Here is an 18,603-nt window from a genome sequence, read left to right as displayed (position 1 = left end):
GAGTAGTGGAGACCCAACCACAGACAGAGTTAAGAAGGTAGCCCACCTCCACTGCCAAAAATCAAGAAGTGCCAAGGGGGGCAGTTCAAGGCTGATATGATGGATCCATGGTCATCAAGAATCCAGGGTCCTTTTTACTCCACTGTCCCAACCTGGTTCCATCTTCATAGTCCCAAATGGCTGCTGAACAAGCCATTGCATTAGCACTCCGGGCAGCAAAGAAGGAGAAAGAGAGGAAGAAGTGTTCATCTCTTCCCTTTTTAAGGGGCCTTCCTGGAAGTCCCACATAACACTTCCACTTAAATGTCACTGGCAAGACTTAGCTGCAAGGGAAGCTGGGAAATGTAATCTTTTATTTGGGGGAGGCAATGGGGGCAGCTAAAATCAGGATTCTATTGCTAGGGAGAAGAGGAAGAGGAATGCTGAGGTAGGCCCCTGGCAATCTTGGCCACATTCCCTGCTCCCTTTCCTTTTGGTGTGACACGCTCATCTGCTCATTAACATTCCGGCCCCTTCTGTGTGGTGGAAGAAGGATACCAAAGAAAATAAGCCCTGGCCCTCGAGGCAGTCAGAGTCCGATGATGGGGGTAGCTCTCAGTCAGTGAGATGTTAGAGGTTTGGGGAGTGGGGGCTCCGAGTCCAGGGTCTGGCGCTGGCAGTCCTGGGCAGAGCTACAGAAGATAGCGTGCGGACCAGAGGAAGCGCAGGGATCTCATCACGGGCAGAAGCGGCCAAGCCAGGCAGGAGCTTGAACAAGTGCGCGGAGTCTACCCACCTCCCACTCGGGCAGGCAGGGGGTGTGCGAGTGAGTGTGCGTGCATGAGTGTCTGGGTGAGAAATGAGTGTGTGACCGTGAGTGTGACCAGGTGGGAGTTGCGAGTGTGTGTGTGAGATTGTGTCTGAGAGAGGTGTGTGTGTGTGAGACAAGTGTGAGACTGTGAGTGTGTAAGACGGTGTGAGAGCTGTGTGTGAGTGTATGTGTGAGATGTGAGCGTGTGCGTGAGACGTGGCTGTGTGCACACGGGGTGTGAGTTGGATGGTGGGGGCGGAAGGACGGGAAGAATGGGCGGGAGAAGGGCCAGGCTGGAAGACAGCAGGGCTGAGTGAGAAGGCGTCAGGCTTCATGCAGAGGAGGGACAAGCACTGGGGGGCAGAGGCCTCGCTTGGCCCACCGAGGGGACAAAACCCGGCGTGTGACTTTTCAGGCCTGACCGCAGGCAACTGCGAGGCTTTACCCCGCGGGCCACATGGGGGAAGCTGCCCTCCCCACACTGGGCGTGGGGACAACCGGGGCCCCACGACCTCTGACGGGTCACACATCTGCACCCCCAGCCTGGCACCTTCATTCCTGGGCTCCTTGGCCCGGGTCTTCAGGATCCTCTGAGGCTGAGACATCCTCACGGGGAAGGGGAAGGTTTGGGGACACTTTGCCCTCTGACTCAGTCAGGTGCTCATGGGGGAAATGGAGCAGGGCCAGCTGGTCCTTCCTCAGGTGCCATCTCGTACCCTCGGAGGAAGTGGTTAAAGGCTTAACTCTTCCATTTTGGGCTTGTCACCCGGATCAGCTACTCTGACACCTGACAGCTCAGTTCTCTCCCACCCACAAGCACCCAGAAGCGGGGAGACACCACAGAGGGTACAGGGGAACTGGGAGGAAGGTACCACTGTCTGAGGGGAAAGGCAGAAGGAGAGAGGGTTGGCAGAGCCTGGCTCCTCGCGGCTCTGGTCAAGCCATAATGGCTCTCCCCACTGCAACCCAGCAGCCCTCCCACATTGGGAACAGAAGGCCTTGTGCCAAGCCAGAGGGGAAACTGAAGTCACCCCCATGGCTTCCAAGGCCTTCAGGGCCTCGTCCCCAGATGCCCCCCCCCGTCCCTCCCACTTCCTCCTGCAGCTGGTCCCCCTTCCTCTGTGTCTCCTTCAGCTTTGATCATGCTCCAGCTTCCTCCTTCCAGAAGAGCCTTTCCTTCAATCCTGCCTTCCCCTAGGGCTACGGAGGTCTCTCTCCGCCCCCAGCAGGCACGCAGCTTGCTGCCAAGTTGGGAGTCACAGAACACTTCTTTCATAGTTTTCAAGTTATCAGCTCTCTATGTTTTCAGGGGAAGTACCTCCAAATTTCAACTGATGGGGCAAACTGTGAATCTGAAAAAAGGACAATCAGTACATTAGAGTGTCCCAAACATCTGGAAACACAACGAAAATACTGAGCCAATGATTTGAAAACTAAGCAGTTATTCGAAACTAACACATTGAGCAGAAATGTTTCTGTCCTGGCTTCGCACGCACACACACGCTTGAAATAGTGCACAAACGGCCCCATTTCTACTCCCTTGTACCCTCCCGGCTCCGCCGCTCACTACAGCCTGGCCTCTGTCCCTGATATGCCACTCATGCTGTCGCCCTGCACACCGGCCTACCCATGGCCACACACAGACCCAGAGGTCCTGCCCGCCTCCCCTTCCCAGGCCCGGGAGTGAAAGGGGCAGGCCCCGGGGGGGCTGATCTCCCCCGCCTAGCCCCCGTCTCTGCCTCTGGCCAACTGGGGACCTTAGACGGGGCTCTTAACGGCTCTGTGCCTGTTTCCTTATCTGAGGATAATGACAGCTGGTGGAGGAAATAGAAATAGAGCACGTGGGGGAATAAGGGCTGAACGAGGGGTCATGCCACCTCGCTGTCTCCGGATCGTCGTCGTCCTACCCTGGATGCTCTTTCCCAGACTCGGCTTCCGGGGCTCACCTCCTTCTGTCTGTTTAAAGCTCAAAAGAAGGATCCCCTGAGGCTGTTCCCACCACAGGTTCCTGTGGTGGGTCTGGAGTCGAGCCCAGGAATCTGCATGTTAAACGGCCGCTCGTGTGTGCTGACGTTGGAGGACTCAGCCTCAGTTCTCTTTTCCCGCCAGAATCTCTCCATCAGCCCCTGGCTTTGCTCCAGCACACTGGTGACCTGCACAGGACAGCTGATGTCAAGGAGCATCATGTAAGCAGGTCAGGTGTCAAGGCCCAGGCATCTCGTTGAACTGAGTCATTTAGACAGCTGTGTTTCCCTAGAGATGATCATTTGGACACTGTCTGGGGAGAGGTGACCCTTTCTAAAGCCTGCGAGACTTTTTGTTTGAACTATTCAGTTCCTGAAATACATTCTGTGTGTCTCTGCCACGTGAAGCAGAGTATGAGAACACAGCTGAACCTTCCTTTAGAGACTAAGGTCATCATTGGGAACATAACGTCCTAATGTGCACTGTTCCCGGTGTGGGGTTGTGGCGATCATACAGTGAGTTCTCAGAGACTCGGTGGGCTTTGTAAAGACCACCTCTCTTGCTCTAAGGTATTTCAATATGTTGTCAGCTTGAAACCAATAAAAAAGTGTTGGGGTGTGTCTAATAAGATTAAAGAAGATCTGTGTGGGGGGTTCCTGGGCTCCCCTGTGGGAAGAGAACACAGATTTCAGCTTATGCTCTCTGAAACATCTTTCAGCTACCCAGGGGCAGTCTCCTCCTTATGGATTTGCTGACGACTGTCGTCCAGAGAGGGGCTGGCTAGCTGCAGGCCACATGGAGTCCCGGTTGTGGGCTTTACCAATCTCTCCGCCTACATTCGCCCATGCGTGCATGCATCCAACCAACCAATTCTTTAAACTCAAACTGTAAAACTACTGACTTCGGGCATATGGAGTGGAATGGTGATCCATAACTCCAGGAGGTGTTACTCATCTCCCCCTGGTGGTAGAAGGGAGTGTGTAAGAAAGGTGACTGGGGGAAAAAAAACAACACTGTACAAAAAACCCATGGGTGTGTGGTCAATGGTTTAAGTTCAATCCTTAGGTCCCCCTCTACCAAATTTTCTAAGATGACCCCAGGTTCCACAAATTCCAGAGCCGAGTTTTAAGTCCCCCTAGGAAAGCACCTGTGTTTAAAATAAATGTGACCATCCACTGCTTAGGCATATTTAGATTCTCCAGGAAAGCCAACAGCCCCTGTCCTTGGGTTTCTGAGGAGTACAGCAGGGAGTGCACGTGGAGGAAAGATGCCCAGAGGTACTGGGTGTGATGCCGGGTGGGAGCCAGGAATGCCTTAGATCCCCAGAGAGGGAAGGAAGCAGAGGTAGAGTTCCTAGACCAGAAGGGGTGGGTGGCCAGCCAGGCTGCATAGGGCACCCTGACAAAGGCAGGAGGGTTGGCTGTGGCCCAGGGTCAGTTCTGGGCCCCACCTGAGCAAGTCAGGGAAGCGTTGGGGTTGGAGGGCAGAAATCCTAGGGCATTACACTTCTGTTCCGGCATCTCTTTGTGCACCATGAGACCCAGGCCACATTGACTATTTGGGGGTTTGTAGCTTGTTGGCTCAAGCTACAAATGTAAACTCTGCTTTCTAAATTGTGATTAAGAGCATCCAGCAATCACAGTAAAATTTGAGAAAGAACTCCTTTTACACCTCTTGTTTAAAATTCAGAGTTCCACCAACCTGGGCCAGAGTGGGGTGGACATCTATTAATATACAGTTGATCCTTCAACAACGCAGAGGTTAGGGGTGCCAAACCCCTGTGTGGTCAAAAATCCACGTTTTGACTCCCCAAAACTTAATAGCCTACTGTTGACCAGAAGTCTTACCAACTAACATAACGTTGATTAACACATATTCTGTATATGTGTTTTATATATATATATATATATATATACAATGTATTCTTCAAGCGAGAGAAAAAATATTAAGAAAAACATAAGGAAAATACATTTACAGTGCTGTCCTGTATTTACTGTAAAAAACCTGCTTGTAAGTGGAGCCCCACAGTTCAAACCCATGGGGTTCAAGGATCAATCGTACACTCATGCAAATTTTCCACGTGGCCACCAGCAAAGGCACCAAACCAAACACTGCACTGTATGCATGGCTTTGGTTCCTGCTTCCTCATCCCCCACCCACGCTGGTATCCAGAGAAGTGAGACAATGGGAATCTTTTAATAGAGATCTCAGTCTGTTAGGTGCTGAGTCAAAAAATTCTCAGTATCATTCCTCTCAGATCTGGAAGTCTCCTTGGCTCAGCGCCCTCCTTCATCTTTTACCAGTAAACCCCAACAAGCAAACTGGGGGAGAGGACAGTACACCCGCTCTTCTTACTCTCTCATGACAGGACTCAGGGATGTTAGTTCTTCCGAGTCTCCCACCCAGTGTGGCCGGTGGGTCTCACCCTGTAGCCCGCCCCACGGGGACCCAGCTGGGTCGGCAGAGGCGCCAACGCTCCCCGGGCAAGCGAGCGTGCAGCTTCCCTCCACCCCAACAGTGAAAACATGGCGGAAAGGCGGGCTAGAGAAGAGCAGTGTGCAGGAGGGCAGCCGAGGAGAGGGCCGGAGGGTCAGGGAGGGCTGGCAGTCAAGCCCTAGAGCAGAAGCCACTTCTCCTGCGGCCTAGTCCTGTGTCAAGAGCACCTGTGACCTGGCACCCAGAGCTGAGATGGGCTGGGAGGGGTGCGGGCTTGCAAAACTCCCTCCCCTCACAACATGGCAGGTGTGTGTCTGTGTGAGACTGAAAGACTTTGGCTTATTCCAGAGACAGAGACCCCCTTTTTTACAAAGGTATTTTATTTTAGTAAACAAAATATGGGTTCTTTTAAGAGCATGAAAAAGTCCATATAATTTTAAGTTAACCCTACAGGTTGGGAGTTTATCCTTTGACACACCATTCAGTAATTGTCTCTTCTTTCTTCTCAGCTGAAATCCGCTCAGGCTGACATTTAAATTGCAGATTCTAGAAAGGAAGACCAAAAGGAAAAGTATGAAATGTCTGAATGTTTTACTTGCTCGGCATTACCCCTCATGCTCAGCCATTTCAACTGAACAAACAGAAACCACTGAAGTCACCCTTGTGCCAACTCCAGAGTTTCAGTCAGAAAAACACCTTTTCCAAAAAAAGGAAGGGTCCCTGACAGGAACTTCTTCGGCCTGGCAGAACGCCCACCGGACATTCCGCACGTGCAAAGTCCCAGTACCTCTGATTTCCCTCTAGTTCTCTTTCTTCTCGGACTGCTGCTTTTTCTCAGCTTCCAGTTTTTGCTGTTTTGCTTCCAATCTTTTCCTTTGGTATATTTTGACTCCGGCAAATGCCAGGCAGAGAATTAAGGTTTTGGCTGCCAAGATATACAGTAGCAGGGGCACGTGTTCAAGGACCTTAAAGAAGAAAGCAAGCGTTCTAAATGTTCCATGATTGATAAGAAAGGTTTCTTTCGTGTTCCTTCATTTAACAAACCTTTACTGTCTACCTCTTATGTAACAGGCACGAGGCAAGGTGCTGGGGCCACATGGGTGACCAGGACAGACAAGGTCCCCTGGCCCACACCGATGAGTCGAGGCTTACCTCTGCCCTCCATCACTCCCCCGCCGCTGGCTTCACGAGAGAACCACCCGTGGGCCGCTGACGTAACTCTGGTCTCTCACAACCGGACCACGCATTTTGCCAGTCCCCCAGGCCCTCTGCTTCTGAGGCGGCCCCATGGTCCAGGGAAAGGAGATGGAGCCGGGGGCCCAACTGACCACGCGACTAGCGTCAGTCACGGGACTTTCTGAGCTTCTGCCCCTTTGAGGGAGGCGGGACCAGACCTTCCTTCTGGATTCTCCAACTTTAGCATGCTACCCTTTCTTCTTGGTTGTGGCTACTCACTAGCACTGGCCCTTGGAAGGTAAAATAAATATAAAAAGACAAAAAAATTCAAAACATGAGGGGCGCCTGGGTGGCTCAGTTGGTTAAGCGACTGCCTTCGGCTCAGGTCATGATCCTGGAGTCCCGGGATCGAGTCCCGCATCGGGCTCCCTGCTCAGCGGGGAGTCTGCTTCGCCCTCGGACCCTCCCGCCTCTCATGCTCTGTCTCTCATTCTTGCTCTCTCTCAAATAAATAAATAAAATCTTAAAAAAAAAAAAAAACCCATGGGCTAAAATGATACCTGGGGAATAGTTACGGATTTGAATTACTCTCTGTACTAGTAGGTACACTAACTACTATGATAGTCTCTGTAGCACAATAGCATCTCAAGGCAAACACTATACTTGTTTCAGAAACATGATTAATATGACCTGAATAATAATTAGGAGCTTTTTGTGTGATTAAAAATTCCTTCCCAAATAAAGGTATGCTTTTTTTGAGCGATCACCATTCTAGAGGACTAGGTAGGATTTATTCCAGTGAAATCATTCAGTTGCCAAACATCACTTATTATATGCAATTCCTATATAATGAGCTTCTACTATGGAAAGAACATTTGCTCTCCTTGTAACAGTTTAACTCAACCGGTCAGAGAAAACTTCAGTTGGGAACAACATGCTCCCAGAGCTGGAAGCCTGGGGGAGATTTCACAGATGACTTAGTCCACCACCTTGTTTCACAAACAAGGAGAGGGAAGCTCCCGGTGGGGGGCGGGGGGGAGGCCAACCCACGTCACACAGCGAATTCACAAGGAGGCCAGACTCTGAATGAACCGTTCTAACCCCTACGCCAGTCTTCTTTCCACTGCGTCCGGATTTCTAAGGAAATGGAATTAACGAAGTCATAAATTACGTGCACAGGTGTTTGTGCAATTTTATTAAAATTCTTGATGACACAGACCTAGACATAGATTTCACACGCAGAAGACGGAGCATCGGTTAGGCCTACCGGAAGCTTACTGTGCACTCAGTGACTCCCCTACATTTTCCCCTAGGGCCCTCATCAGATCCCCAGGAGGCAGGCCGACTGTCCTAATTTTGTGGCTGAGAAAGTGTAAAGTCTGGAAAGGTTAGGTCTGACCAAATCCTTGGACTGTTCCAAAGCCTGAACTCTCTTCATCATTACACGATGCTGTAATATCTACCATGTTCTACCCAACCCTCGCCGGTTTTACAGCTAAATTATGCAAATAAATGATGCCTTGGCTACTAAGTCTCCCTAAGGCAACTGGACTCACTACTGAAATTATTTAGCTGGTTACTTATGGATATTTGAGGAAGGTTGCCATGTGATGCAGAAGAAATATACCAGATCACAAAAGGAGGAACCCAAATATTTAAATTGTTTGAATTTAACTAAAACGGTTAAGAACACAAGAACACTAAGTAACCAGATAATAGTTTTCAACCACAAAGTCATTTTAACAGGAAAGAATAAATACAACATACACGCTTCAGAAAGATCACTCCAGCAGGAGCATAAAAGGCTAACAAAAATTGCAGGAGTGAACTTTTTTCTCCTGACAAATATAAGCAGCTCAGAACACAGGTCTTCCTCACAGCTAACCTCCACTACCTCCCCCAGACAACCCCCTAACTCATCTATATTCTTGAAGGTTCTCAGTCACAATGAGGCTTGATTCCATGTTTACAAACCAGCTTTTAAAGAAAAAAAATGTCAAATGTGCTTTTACTTTATTTCCTTGGAGGCAAAAATCAACAATTTTAGAGGTAGAAACCCCATTTTATGTTCACTAGGTTGGTCTAGGCCAACTGAAGCACTAATCCACATGGGAAAAGTTACTCTTCCAGTTGTCTCCATCTCTACAGCTGGGCCTTGTGGGTCCTATTAGGATGGAGCCCACACCACAGCCCACGGGTCCCTGTGATGTGAACAGGGGACAGCTTTAGCAGGTACAGGAATGGAGATCTCAACCGGAAGTTAGAAAATGCACCAAATTGGTAATACATCAATACATGGACAGAGGTAAGTGGTTTCAAGGCTTATTTTCTTCTTAAAGGTAGTGGACACAGGAGGCAGCAAGACGCAGAAGTTTCAGGACTGGGAGAGGGCAGGGCGGTGGCAGCAGAGGTCAAGGACACTACATGGGCTTAAAGCAAAGGGTTTCAGGGATCCATTCCTGCCCCGCTAGGGTACCAAGCTTCCGTTGTGCAAGATCCTCCTTTGATTTCTAACGAGCCCCTCATTTTAACTCTCAAAACAAACCAACCTTCAAGAGGGTAAATGAATAAAATACTGTGGGGGTGGATGAGATCTATACCAATTTTTAAAATAAATCCCCAATACTTGTGTAATAAGGATGGCTAATTTTTTCAACAATGAGGTCACACGCGGTTGCTAATGCACGATGTTAACTGTTACTGACGGCCACAGGCCCCCTGAGCCAGAAAGGGAAGCCCACAGGATGTACTGTGCGCTCGCTACCTGATCCTCCCGCCTTCCAGAGCTCTATGAGGTCAGGGTGCAAGGAGAGGCCACTTCCTTCTGACATTACAAGGAAAGGCCCCCTTTTAAACATGAGGATGCTCCCTGGCAGTCACAGAGCTGTGTATCTGCTCGAAGTTGGAAAGGTGTGGGCAGATTCTGTCCCTGACATCAGAATGAACTCTTTTTGTCACAAGCAAGACTGGCGTGGGTGCTCAAATGAACACTTTAATCCCCACTGACTGTGGCCACCGCAGAGAGGACAAGCCCTTCCCTAAATCCCACCCCACGCTGCTTTCTGCTTCTTCCTCTTATAACCCCTCACTGCCTCCTCTTTCCTTCTCAGCCTTTCTGCTCTAAGCTCTGGAACCCCAGTATAGGCTAAACAGACACTCCTACATTTTCAACTCCTTCAAGAAACCTTCACTCTGCCTCTTACCTTCAACCAGGCTTGTCCTGGAGAATAGTCCCCATGGTCCTCCTGGGTGGCCCCCAAACCCCTACCCAAAGGAGCTAGGGAAGGAAAGGGGTTCTCTCTCTCCCAGCTCCCTGGTCCTGCTTCCAGATCTTTCCAGTAAGCCTTGCAATAGAAAACTGGTGGATGTTTTGAACAAGGAAAGGTTCATAATTGAAAAAAAAATATACCCAGTGGGATCGTAAGTTTGAAAATACATACACTACACTTACATATATGTAAAAAGGACTGGAAGAAAACACACCAAAATTGTTAATAGTAGCCATCTCTGGAGGGTGAGACAACACGATTTTTACCGAATTTTATACTTCCAAAGAATCTATGATAAAATATATCTCAGTGGCTGCTCTCTTAACCGACCTTTACCACATCCCCATGTACTTCAGGGATTTAACGTGATGACTCTCCTTTCCCTCTGTGAGACCTGCCCACGAACGCCCACAGTCTGCAGGCTTCCGTTTGATTGCCCTTGGACCTGCGCTCCCGGAGGCTGAGTCTGTGCTACAGAGGACCGCTATGTTTATTCCCCAACCAGCTGAAGCTGTACTTGATGTTATAATGGATAATTTATCTAAACACAATACTTACAAAATATGGCTATGTTATATGAGGAAAAAATTGTTTCCATGAAAACTAAATTGAATGCTTTCAATGCATTTTCAAATTTAGGTTGGAAAAAAAAAGTGCTGTTGGCAACACAAATGTAAAAGATTAGGGAAGAAAAATATAAAAATCTGGAAATATCTTGTATGTAGATTGTTTCCTAAAATATTAACCCACTTTAAAGAAACCAAAATGTGAAACTGTAGGTAAAACATTAAAGGCATGATTTTTGCAAGAAGAGTGAGGCAGATCCGAAGTCTGTACACCCAGTCAAAGAAAGGGCCTCGCCTTCCTCCAAAAGTCTGGGGAATAAATGTACTTTTATCTGCCTTAACTGAAAATATTATTTTTAAAGTATTATTAGGATTCCTGCCTTAATCCACTTTTTTCTTTTTAATCAACCTACATCTACAGAACTGTTATTCTGAATTTTTACAATGAGGACAAAGGAAAAAAACCAAGCCATAATGTTGAAAACTATTCTCACCTTCCAGTTCATGTTGGGCCAATGGCGAATTCACTCTGGGTCACTGCAGGCCCACTCAGACAAGCACGTGAGGAGAGGAGCTGGAAGGGCAGCTCTTGCTGTTCTGGTAGAGAAGAGAAGAAACAGGTCACTCAGGGTTTTCTGGAGCAGATCACCATAGGAAGACCTCTTTGATGGAGAGAAAGGGCGCATGAGCCGAGAACGAGGGCTGCAGACAGGAGGAGCCAGTGTCCCCAACAAGGTGACCCAGAGGGAAGCAGATGGCCTGGCTTAGGGCTGACACAGGCTTGGGTCTTGGTGAGCAGAAACGTCTCCCCAGCTGCTCTTTGCTGGGAGTGGGAGCACAGCCCAGAGCAGAGGTAACAGTGCTGCTCCTAAGGGGACACGTGCGCCCATGCCTTTCATCTGTGGACAGAAAAACCAAGTCCAAAACCTACTTCTCCACCCACCTCCTGCCCTGGGCAAGAGCTGATTTGTGGATGAGTGTCTTTCTGTTTTTCAGGTCCTCCGTTTTTTGTTTTTGTTTTGTTTTTAAAGATTTTGTTTATTTATTTGACAGAGAGAGCTATAGCAAGAGGGAACACAGGCAGGGGGAGTGGGAGAGGGAGAAGCAGACTTCCCGCAAAGCAGGGAGCCCAACGCGGGGCTCGATCCCAGGACCCTGGGATCATGACCTGAGTGAATGCAGACGCCCAACGACTGAGCCACCCAGGCGCCCCCTCTGAGTATTAATGAAGCAAAAATTGGTTCTTAAAAAATATCTGGAGGGGAGTAAATGATAGGGGAAAAAATTGTCCTCTGAAAGCAATTCCTATCTAGAATTTCATCTCAACTGTGAGGGAGACCTAGGGGAAGGTAAAGCAGGGAGTGGAGGTCAGGGACGCAGCTGGAGCAAAGCATTTGCTCCAAGACCTTCTATGTCGCTATTTTTTAGAATATGGTACATACCCCAAGAGTCAGAAGACTTGAGCTCTGGATGAAGAACCTACACACTCTGGTAAGTGACTTCCCTCTTGGGGCCTTGGTCCCATCTGTAAATGAAGAAAGGGGGTGTCAACTAAATGGGCTCTAGGGCCCCGGTTTTTTATGAAATTTGGCAACTTAGAGCATAATCATAGCTTCACTTCACTGTGCTGGGCTGCACGAGGGCGCATCAGCTGCATAAACTCACGCAGCCCTAGGAGGTAGAGGTTACTGTTCCATTTCAGAGACAAGGAGACAAAGTTTATGTAACGTGTCCAGGGTCACACAGGGACTGGGATTTGAACCCACCCAGTGTGGCTCCAGAGTCTTATCCTGATGTAGGCGGAAAGATGTGCATTCAAAAATCATGCAGATGCTTGTCTTCACATGTACTTAGAATTAAGAAAAGCACAAGAAAATGTCACAGGCCTTTAGAATGGGGATAATAAAATAAACTTCGGGGAAAAATGTTTCACTAAAACTTTTACTTACAAAAACATCTAAATATAGAAAATTCATGCCTCATCTATTCAAGGTCATAGTATCTAGAAAACAGGCTGGTAGTTGGCACAAGATAACCAAGTTTTCCCCATGACTTCTTTCAAAGCCAGATAAGTTCATGATAGGAACGTACACCATAAATCTGTTTAAATGTGATGACGGTGACTGAAGGTGCTCGTTTTCTTTACAGATAAATGGCCAGGTTGTCTTTAAGTAGCAGCAGATTCTGACTTGCACTGGAGAGGTATGTTCCTAACGGATTACAACCTATTGCTAGAATTTTCACTTTCAGGAATCTCAGATAACCTCAGGGATTAGCCATATTGAAATCTGCAATGTTTAAAGTCACGTAAATTTTATTTTTACTCTAATCGAGTTGTGTACAAATACAGTAGGTGAGTTTGGCTGTTCCTAATTTTCTGAGGTCCTATTAATGTAATTAACATATCAATTACATAAATTAACATGAGAATTAATGGATTAATGTCCTATACATTAATGGATTAATGTAAGATATTGATTCCCAAGGTCAAGGACGACAAATAGGTCCAAAAAGCTCACAGGAGGAAATAAATGAAAAAGAACACCCAGTGGGGCTCCTGGTCAGCTCAGTCGGTAGAGCATGCAATTCTTGATCCTGGGGTGGTGTGTTCGAGCCCCACATTGGGTGTGGAGATTATTTAAGGAAATTAAAAAAAAATAGTGTTGACTTAATTAACACCACCACCACCACCCAATGGTCTGGCCCTCTAGCAAGCCAGGACTAAGATTAAGACTAGTGTGACCTTGGACAAGCCGTTTGGCCTCTTTGAGCCTCAGGTCCCTCATTTTTAAGGTTCCTCAGAGGCTGGATTGTAAACACAAAGCACCATACTCAGCATATGGAAAACATTAAATAAATATCAACCATTATTGTCACCCTAAGTATCTCTCTCTCTGCTAACGGACATGCCAAGCTTAAGAACCATAAACAAGAGGCAAGCAAGGCAAAATGCAGTCAGTGCAAGACAGCAGGGACCAAGAGAGCTGGACTCTATTCTTGGTGGCACCCCTGGCAGGCATGTGACCTAGGGTAAGCCATTCATTCACCTCTCTGAACCAAAATGTTCTCACTTTAAAAACCAGAATCCAAAGAACAACTCTGCAACTCTGGCATTCGTAAGTCACCATTCTTTGGTGGGACTATGGGACTATGAAAATTTACTGGCAGTTGCCTCGACTCCATACAGAGAGTGAGGGCATTCAAGCTCTTTAGAAAGAAACATATTTAAAGTCAACCTGCAAACAAAGTAGCGGAAAGGATGCAGTGAGAGTGGGAGACTAGAAGGCTGATCAATCCAGCTCATTCCCACCTGCTGCCTCCAAATGCTAACTTTCCCCATCCCCCTGCAATTACATGCTCCAACTCAGCCATTTCTGTAGCACCCCAGCAGGACTTTGGCAAATGAGAACAACTGAGAAAGCTAAAAATATCAGCAGGCTATTAGCTCCAAGCCATAGGCACACACACCTGCTGCAGCATCAGACACAGGAGACAGCTCGTATCTGAAGGCCGAACCGCAAAAGCCAACAAGATGGGAACACTTTTGAGGTATAAAATCTGTGAAGTGCAGGAAGGTTTTAGACTTTCCCTAGAACTATCCACAATCCTAGTTTAAATCTGAAAAATAGCAATGGCTTAGATAGAAATGATTCTGTCCCCTTTCCTGTAAAAATAGCCTCATTTTTCCTTTGCCAGTTTTCTCCTAGAAACCAGAAAAGCTATCCGCTTATTTGGGTTAGGCCAGTGAAAGCAATCTGGACAACATATTGTCCACAATCTACGTTTTCTTCTTAGCACACCTAACAAACTCCAGGATCATCTGTCTCTTGGTGTCCACGCTCTTAGAGCCGCTAAGTAGGGTATGTCAGTCTGAATGCTCCGAACCTGTTCGCGTTCCCAGTCTCTACTCTTGTCACCCCAACTCTTCACCCCATCTTTGGAAGTTGGAAGGTGCGGGGAGGAGGGAGTTAGTTGCAGGTGAACCTTGGACATCACTCCGTGGACCGCTGGGCCCCACTCCCCGGTCACCTCGGATTCCCAGGGCCAGAGACACTGAATCTCGGCTCCTCCGTAACCGGGGGACCAGGCCAGGGTCCTCTCCGCCCCGACACCTGAGGAACACCACCACCTAGCCCGCTCAGACCCGGAGATCAGGGCCACGGGCGACCGTTGCTTCCCCCACCCATCCACAGAACAGGGTGTCCACAACATTCGCTCATCCGCCCAAACCCTCTGGCCAGAACAACTCTGGGCCCCGCCCGGAACTCGTGCCAGCCTAAACATTGCGCCCCGGGCGCCGGGTCCACGGATTTCACGGCGTCTGGACGCCCCGAGCCAGGCAGGGACGCTCCGCGCGTGGGAGCCGCGGCGGCCAGCCCCCTCCCGGTCCCCACTCGGGGAGCTGGCGCCGCGCGGCAGGGGGCCGGCTGGCGGGCATCCTGGACAGAACGCGCAAAGGCGGGGCCGTCCACCCGACTGCCCAGGGCCCCAACGAGCTGCCGGGCTTCGGGTCAGGGTCCCGCTGACCGGACGCGGACGTCACCAACTTACAGCTCCAGGCCGCGGAGGCTCCAGCGCCGGGACAGCACACGAACCGCAAATCCCACAATGCGGCGGGGAAACTACAGGTCCCGAAATGCACCACACCGCGCGCCGGCGCAGTGGGCCCGGGCTGTTTTCGACGGCGCTGCCCTCGGCGCGCCGGCGCAGTGAGCCGCTGTGGGCCGGGCGTTGGGAGACTGAGCGGGGGTCACGGGTCACGATTGGCTGGGGCGGGCACTGCTGTCCAGGCCACCGTTCTGAATTTACCGGAGCTGGGGGAGGAGGGCGGCCGTGGTGCTGGGCCTCTCGCGTCCACTGCTGTCTGCGACTGAGGATCCTTGGCTCCCCAGAAGTTTCCAAATTTAGCGTTCATCTCCTCTGACGAAATGCTTGCATTTTCCTTTGGGAAAGCGCTAGCCCCCATTCTGGGTTCCCAGACTCCCAACAAACGCGCAGGACGCGCGTGCAGTTTGGGGACGCGCAGTCCCTGCCCCACGGGAGGGCGCAAGCCGGACCCCGAATAAAGACCAATGTTCACGGAGTTCTTTCTGTAGATTGAGGAAACCAGCGAGGGGAGAATAAGTGGCTGGCGCAAGAAAACGCGCGACTTGGCAGTCACAGGCGGACTGACTGCAAATCCCACTGTGACATTTTGTGGTGATGAAGTACAGATGTTAGGGGCGCAGAGGAAGGGACAAACAGGGTGGAGGGTTTAGTTGTGTCGACAAGCGAAGTTTTCCTATAGAAAGTAACAAAACTAGCTGTGTCCTGAGCACTGTGAAGCTCTGATCTCTCTGAAGTCTCGCCACCAGCCTATAGAAGGACATAAAATAACCAATTCACAGATGAAGAAGTGGAGACGCTAAGACATTAAAGTAATTTGCCCAGGGTTTGGAAGACAGCAAGTGCCACAGCTGGGACCTGACTCTCAGTAGTGGATGTAGATTCCCGTCAGGGCAGCAACTAACATGGGCTCCTTTTGCAACCATTTGTGAACTCTGCTTGTAAGAAGGAAGTGGGATTCAGGTCATACAGAGCCAGTCATCCAAGCAGAGGGAGCTCTAAAAGCAAAACGGGGCGGTGGGGGGGGGGGTGCGGTGTACCCAGCAAGTTGTTTGAATTAGCATCTTAGTTACCTAGTGGAAAGTGGCCAGCCTGGAATTTTGGGAATCCATGCTAAAGTGGCAGACTGGGGTGAGTGGTTTCAACTGTATACCCAGCATGCTTCTAAAGATAGGCCATTTCTCCCATCCCACAAAAGCAAAGTTGGCTGATAATCATCTACCTTGCCACTATACTTTCAGTGATGATAATAAAATGTACTTTCTTAGAAAAATCTAAATTTCTTTCCTTCCATTTGGTTTTCTGTGTCAAAGATCAAACCGGGCACCAGTGAAAGCCTTAAGGATAGACTTTATTCAGTAACGATTGCAGTAGAGAAGAGGGTCCAGTGTAAACCAAAGTCCACTTTGATTTATGCAGTGGTAACTGGGCATTTTAAAGGGAGAATGAGGGAGTGGGGTCAGTGGGGCAGAATCAGGCAAGTGGATATTTATAAAAACCAGAGGATTAGTCAGTCTGATCTGGTTCTGTTAATAGGCACTTATCTGAAAGAGAAACAAATTTCTGTCTTTATGCCAGAGGCAATGGTGCAGGTTAGAGCAAGGTTCCCCTGCTCGGTCAGGAGAGTTACCTCCGTGAATGCTGGCATTCCAGAGACAAGACAGTTCTGGGTAATAAAAGGTTTATATCCCAAAGGGGGAGAGAAAAGATTTATAATTACAAGTTTTCTAAAGTAACTGCTCTTAGAGGGAATTCAGGGAGCTGATCTGCTTATCTCCAGGTTTTGGCTGGAACCAACAGTAAATTTTCCTGGCAGCTTGTTGAGCTTTCTCAGGCAGGCACTCCAAATGGGCCTGGTGTCCTCTTAGGGATGAAGCCTTGAGCTGTTAGAAGCTATGCTAGTGTTTGTTCAAGTCTCGTAGCATGGAGAAGGGGACAAAATCATTTATACCAAGTGTCTGCGGTGTTCATAAGCCAAGGTTGAGGCCTCCTTGAGGGCCCAGAAGAGCCTGACCAGAGGTTAGTGAAGAAGATAGTGTTGGTCACCCGATTGAAACCTTGGATTTCGGTCTGGATCCAGACCCAAAGCCAGGATTTTGTAGTCCGGGTGGCCGCTCTGGGCACACTGGGATAAATGTTCTGTGTGCAATAGCATTTCTGGGTTTCTGATCTGAGGAAGGAGGCCACTCTTGCCACATCTGCTCTGGGAATATAAATGGCTTTCCATAACACTGTATGTAAGGCTTATGTTAGCATGATTGCACATTTATTACCAAGAAACAGATACCTTGTAGATATCTCACTCTGGCGATAGAATCCTTGTAGTCAATGGAAGACATCCTACAAGCATGCCTTGAAGAAGGGCTTCTTTTTTGAATTTTGTCTTAGTACTCTGAGACTTGAGGTCCTACTCACAATTGCTGTGCTTTGCCTGAGTAGATGAGGGAGGAGAAAGGTAAGCTGGGAGGCACAAAGCCACAACCCCATACATCTGTCTTCGCCCTGACTTCCTGCTCTCAGCGACTCAGAGAGAGTAGACTTTAAACCAAGTTAGGCCTGCCCTCCCGTCCCTGCTCTGCCCACTCTGTGTTGATCTCCTTTATAACCTGTCATGTTCTATCATCGTGATGTTTCTGTATGTACCTCATTCTCTCTAATGAGTAGGTGGCTCCAGCTCAGAGAGTCTCATTCATCTCCGCACTCCTGGGGTCTATGCTAGTGGCCCAAGTAGACAGGTGTTAAATATTGTTTGATTTAATTAGCAGGTGAAATCACCTAATCTGTGGAGTGCATCCATAATGCAAAATCTAGATATAATGAACTGTCTAGCTTTTCAACAGACACCAGCAATCACTTTCTGTACCATCAGTCTCTTGAAACATAAGTGAAAATAAATGAATATAAATGGAAGAAGATAAACTGAGTTGAAAAAATTTGTTATTTATAAGGCGATGTTACAACTTTTCCTTATTTTTTCCTATAATAGCAAGAGCTTTGAAGAGTTAGTTTTCTGGAAAGCTTCAGATGTTAATTTTAAAACATGTTTCTGTTGTACTGGATAATGCAACGTCTCCGTTGGGGACTATTTGCCCTTGTGGAATGTTTGTTCTGTCTTCAGACTTCCAAATAAGCAAAATGTCCGGAAAACAATGCCCATAAAGTAACCTGGTGATTCTGTTCATCCATCACTTCGGACTCTGCATTCCTGAATTAATAAATAAATGCTCGGATGTCAAGCTGGTGGAGCAAGTGATACGTTTTTGAACCACAGCTTCTGGGTAACACAGCTGGGTTATTTATAAAGTGAATTCATCACATACAAACCAGTGTTTCATAAGAAAAAAAGGTTCTGTGATTTATTAGTCCCCCCTCTAACCCCAGTGTCAGCACACAGGCACTTCACTTCAAATTTGACTTTATTTTCACTAACATGACAAAATTTGTCAAAGTGGACATTGATTAAGATTCCATTTATATTGCCCAGAAAGTAAAAGAGGTGTTCCGCATAAAATATTGTTCCGATGAGCAAGTATAAATCACTGAAATTAAAATGTCATCTGTCTAAAGAAGATGTGGTATATATATATATATATATATATATATACACACACACACACACACACAACGGAATATTATGCAGCCATCAAAAAATGAAATCTTGCCATTTGCAATGACGTGGATGGAACTGGAGGATATTATGCTGATCGAAATAAGTCAATCAGAGAAAGACATGTATCATATGATCTCACTGATACGAGGAAGTCTTAATCTCAGGAAACAAACTAAGGGTTGCTGG

The 18,603-nt window shown here is 48.1% G+C and overlaps 1 protein-coding gene across 10 annotated transcripts; it reads right to left on the bottom strand.

Moving 5' to 3' along the window:
• Window positions 1-5,553: 5,553 nt before the first annotated feature.
• Window positions 5,554-14,902, bottom strand: SMIM11A (small integral membrane protein 11A). Of its 10 annotated transcripts, none has more exons than XR_003518642.2 (6): window positions 14,232-14,715; window positions 13,671-13,760; window positions 11,645-11,727; window positions 10,697-10,799; window positions 5,979-6,156; window positions 5,554-5,737 (listed from the first exon to the last, which is right to left on the bottom strand). XR_003518642.2 is itself a non-coding variant. In XM_027587330.1 (5 exons), the coding sequence occupies exons 3-4, from the start codon at window positions 10,706-10,708 to the stop codon at window positions 5,992-5,994; spliced, it is 177 nt and encodes a 58-aa protein (XP_027443131.1). In that variant the 5' UTR covers window positions 10,709-10,794; window positions 11,645-11,727; window positions 14,754-14,899; the 3' UTR covers window positions 5,554-5,737; window positions 5,979-5,991. The 10 variants fall into 10 exon arrangements, 4 of the variants coding, with proteins under 4 accessions (XP_027443131.1, XP_027443129.1, XP_027443130.1 ...); XR_003518641.1 differs by lacking the exon at window positions 14,232-14,715 and adding an exon at window positions 14,088-14,205; XR_003518645.2 differs by lacking the exon at window positions 14,232-14,715 and adding an exon at window positions 11,969-12,051 and having other exon boundaries at window positions 13,671-14,026.
• Window positions 14,903-18,603: the final 3,701 nt, after the last annotated feature.

This window comes from Zalophus californianus, chromosome 1 (assembly GCF_009762305.2).
Source record: "Zalophus californianus isolate mZalCal1 chromosome 1, mZalCal1.pri.v2, whole genome shotgun sequence".
In the NCBI taxonomy this organism is placed as follows: domain Eukaryota; kingdom Metazoa; phylum Chordata; class Mammalia; order Carnivora; family Otariidae; genus Zalophus; species Zalophus californianus.
This window is presented reverse-complemented; position numbering and strand designations above follow the sequence as displayed.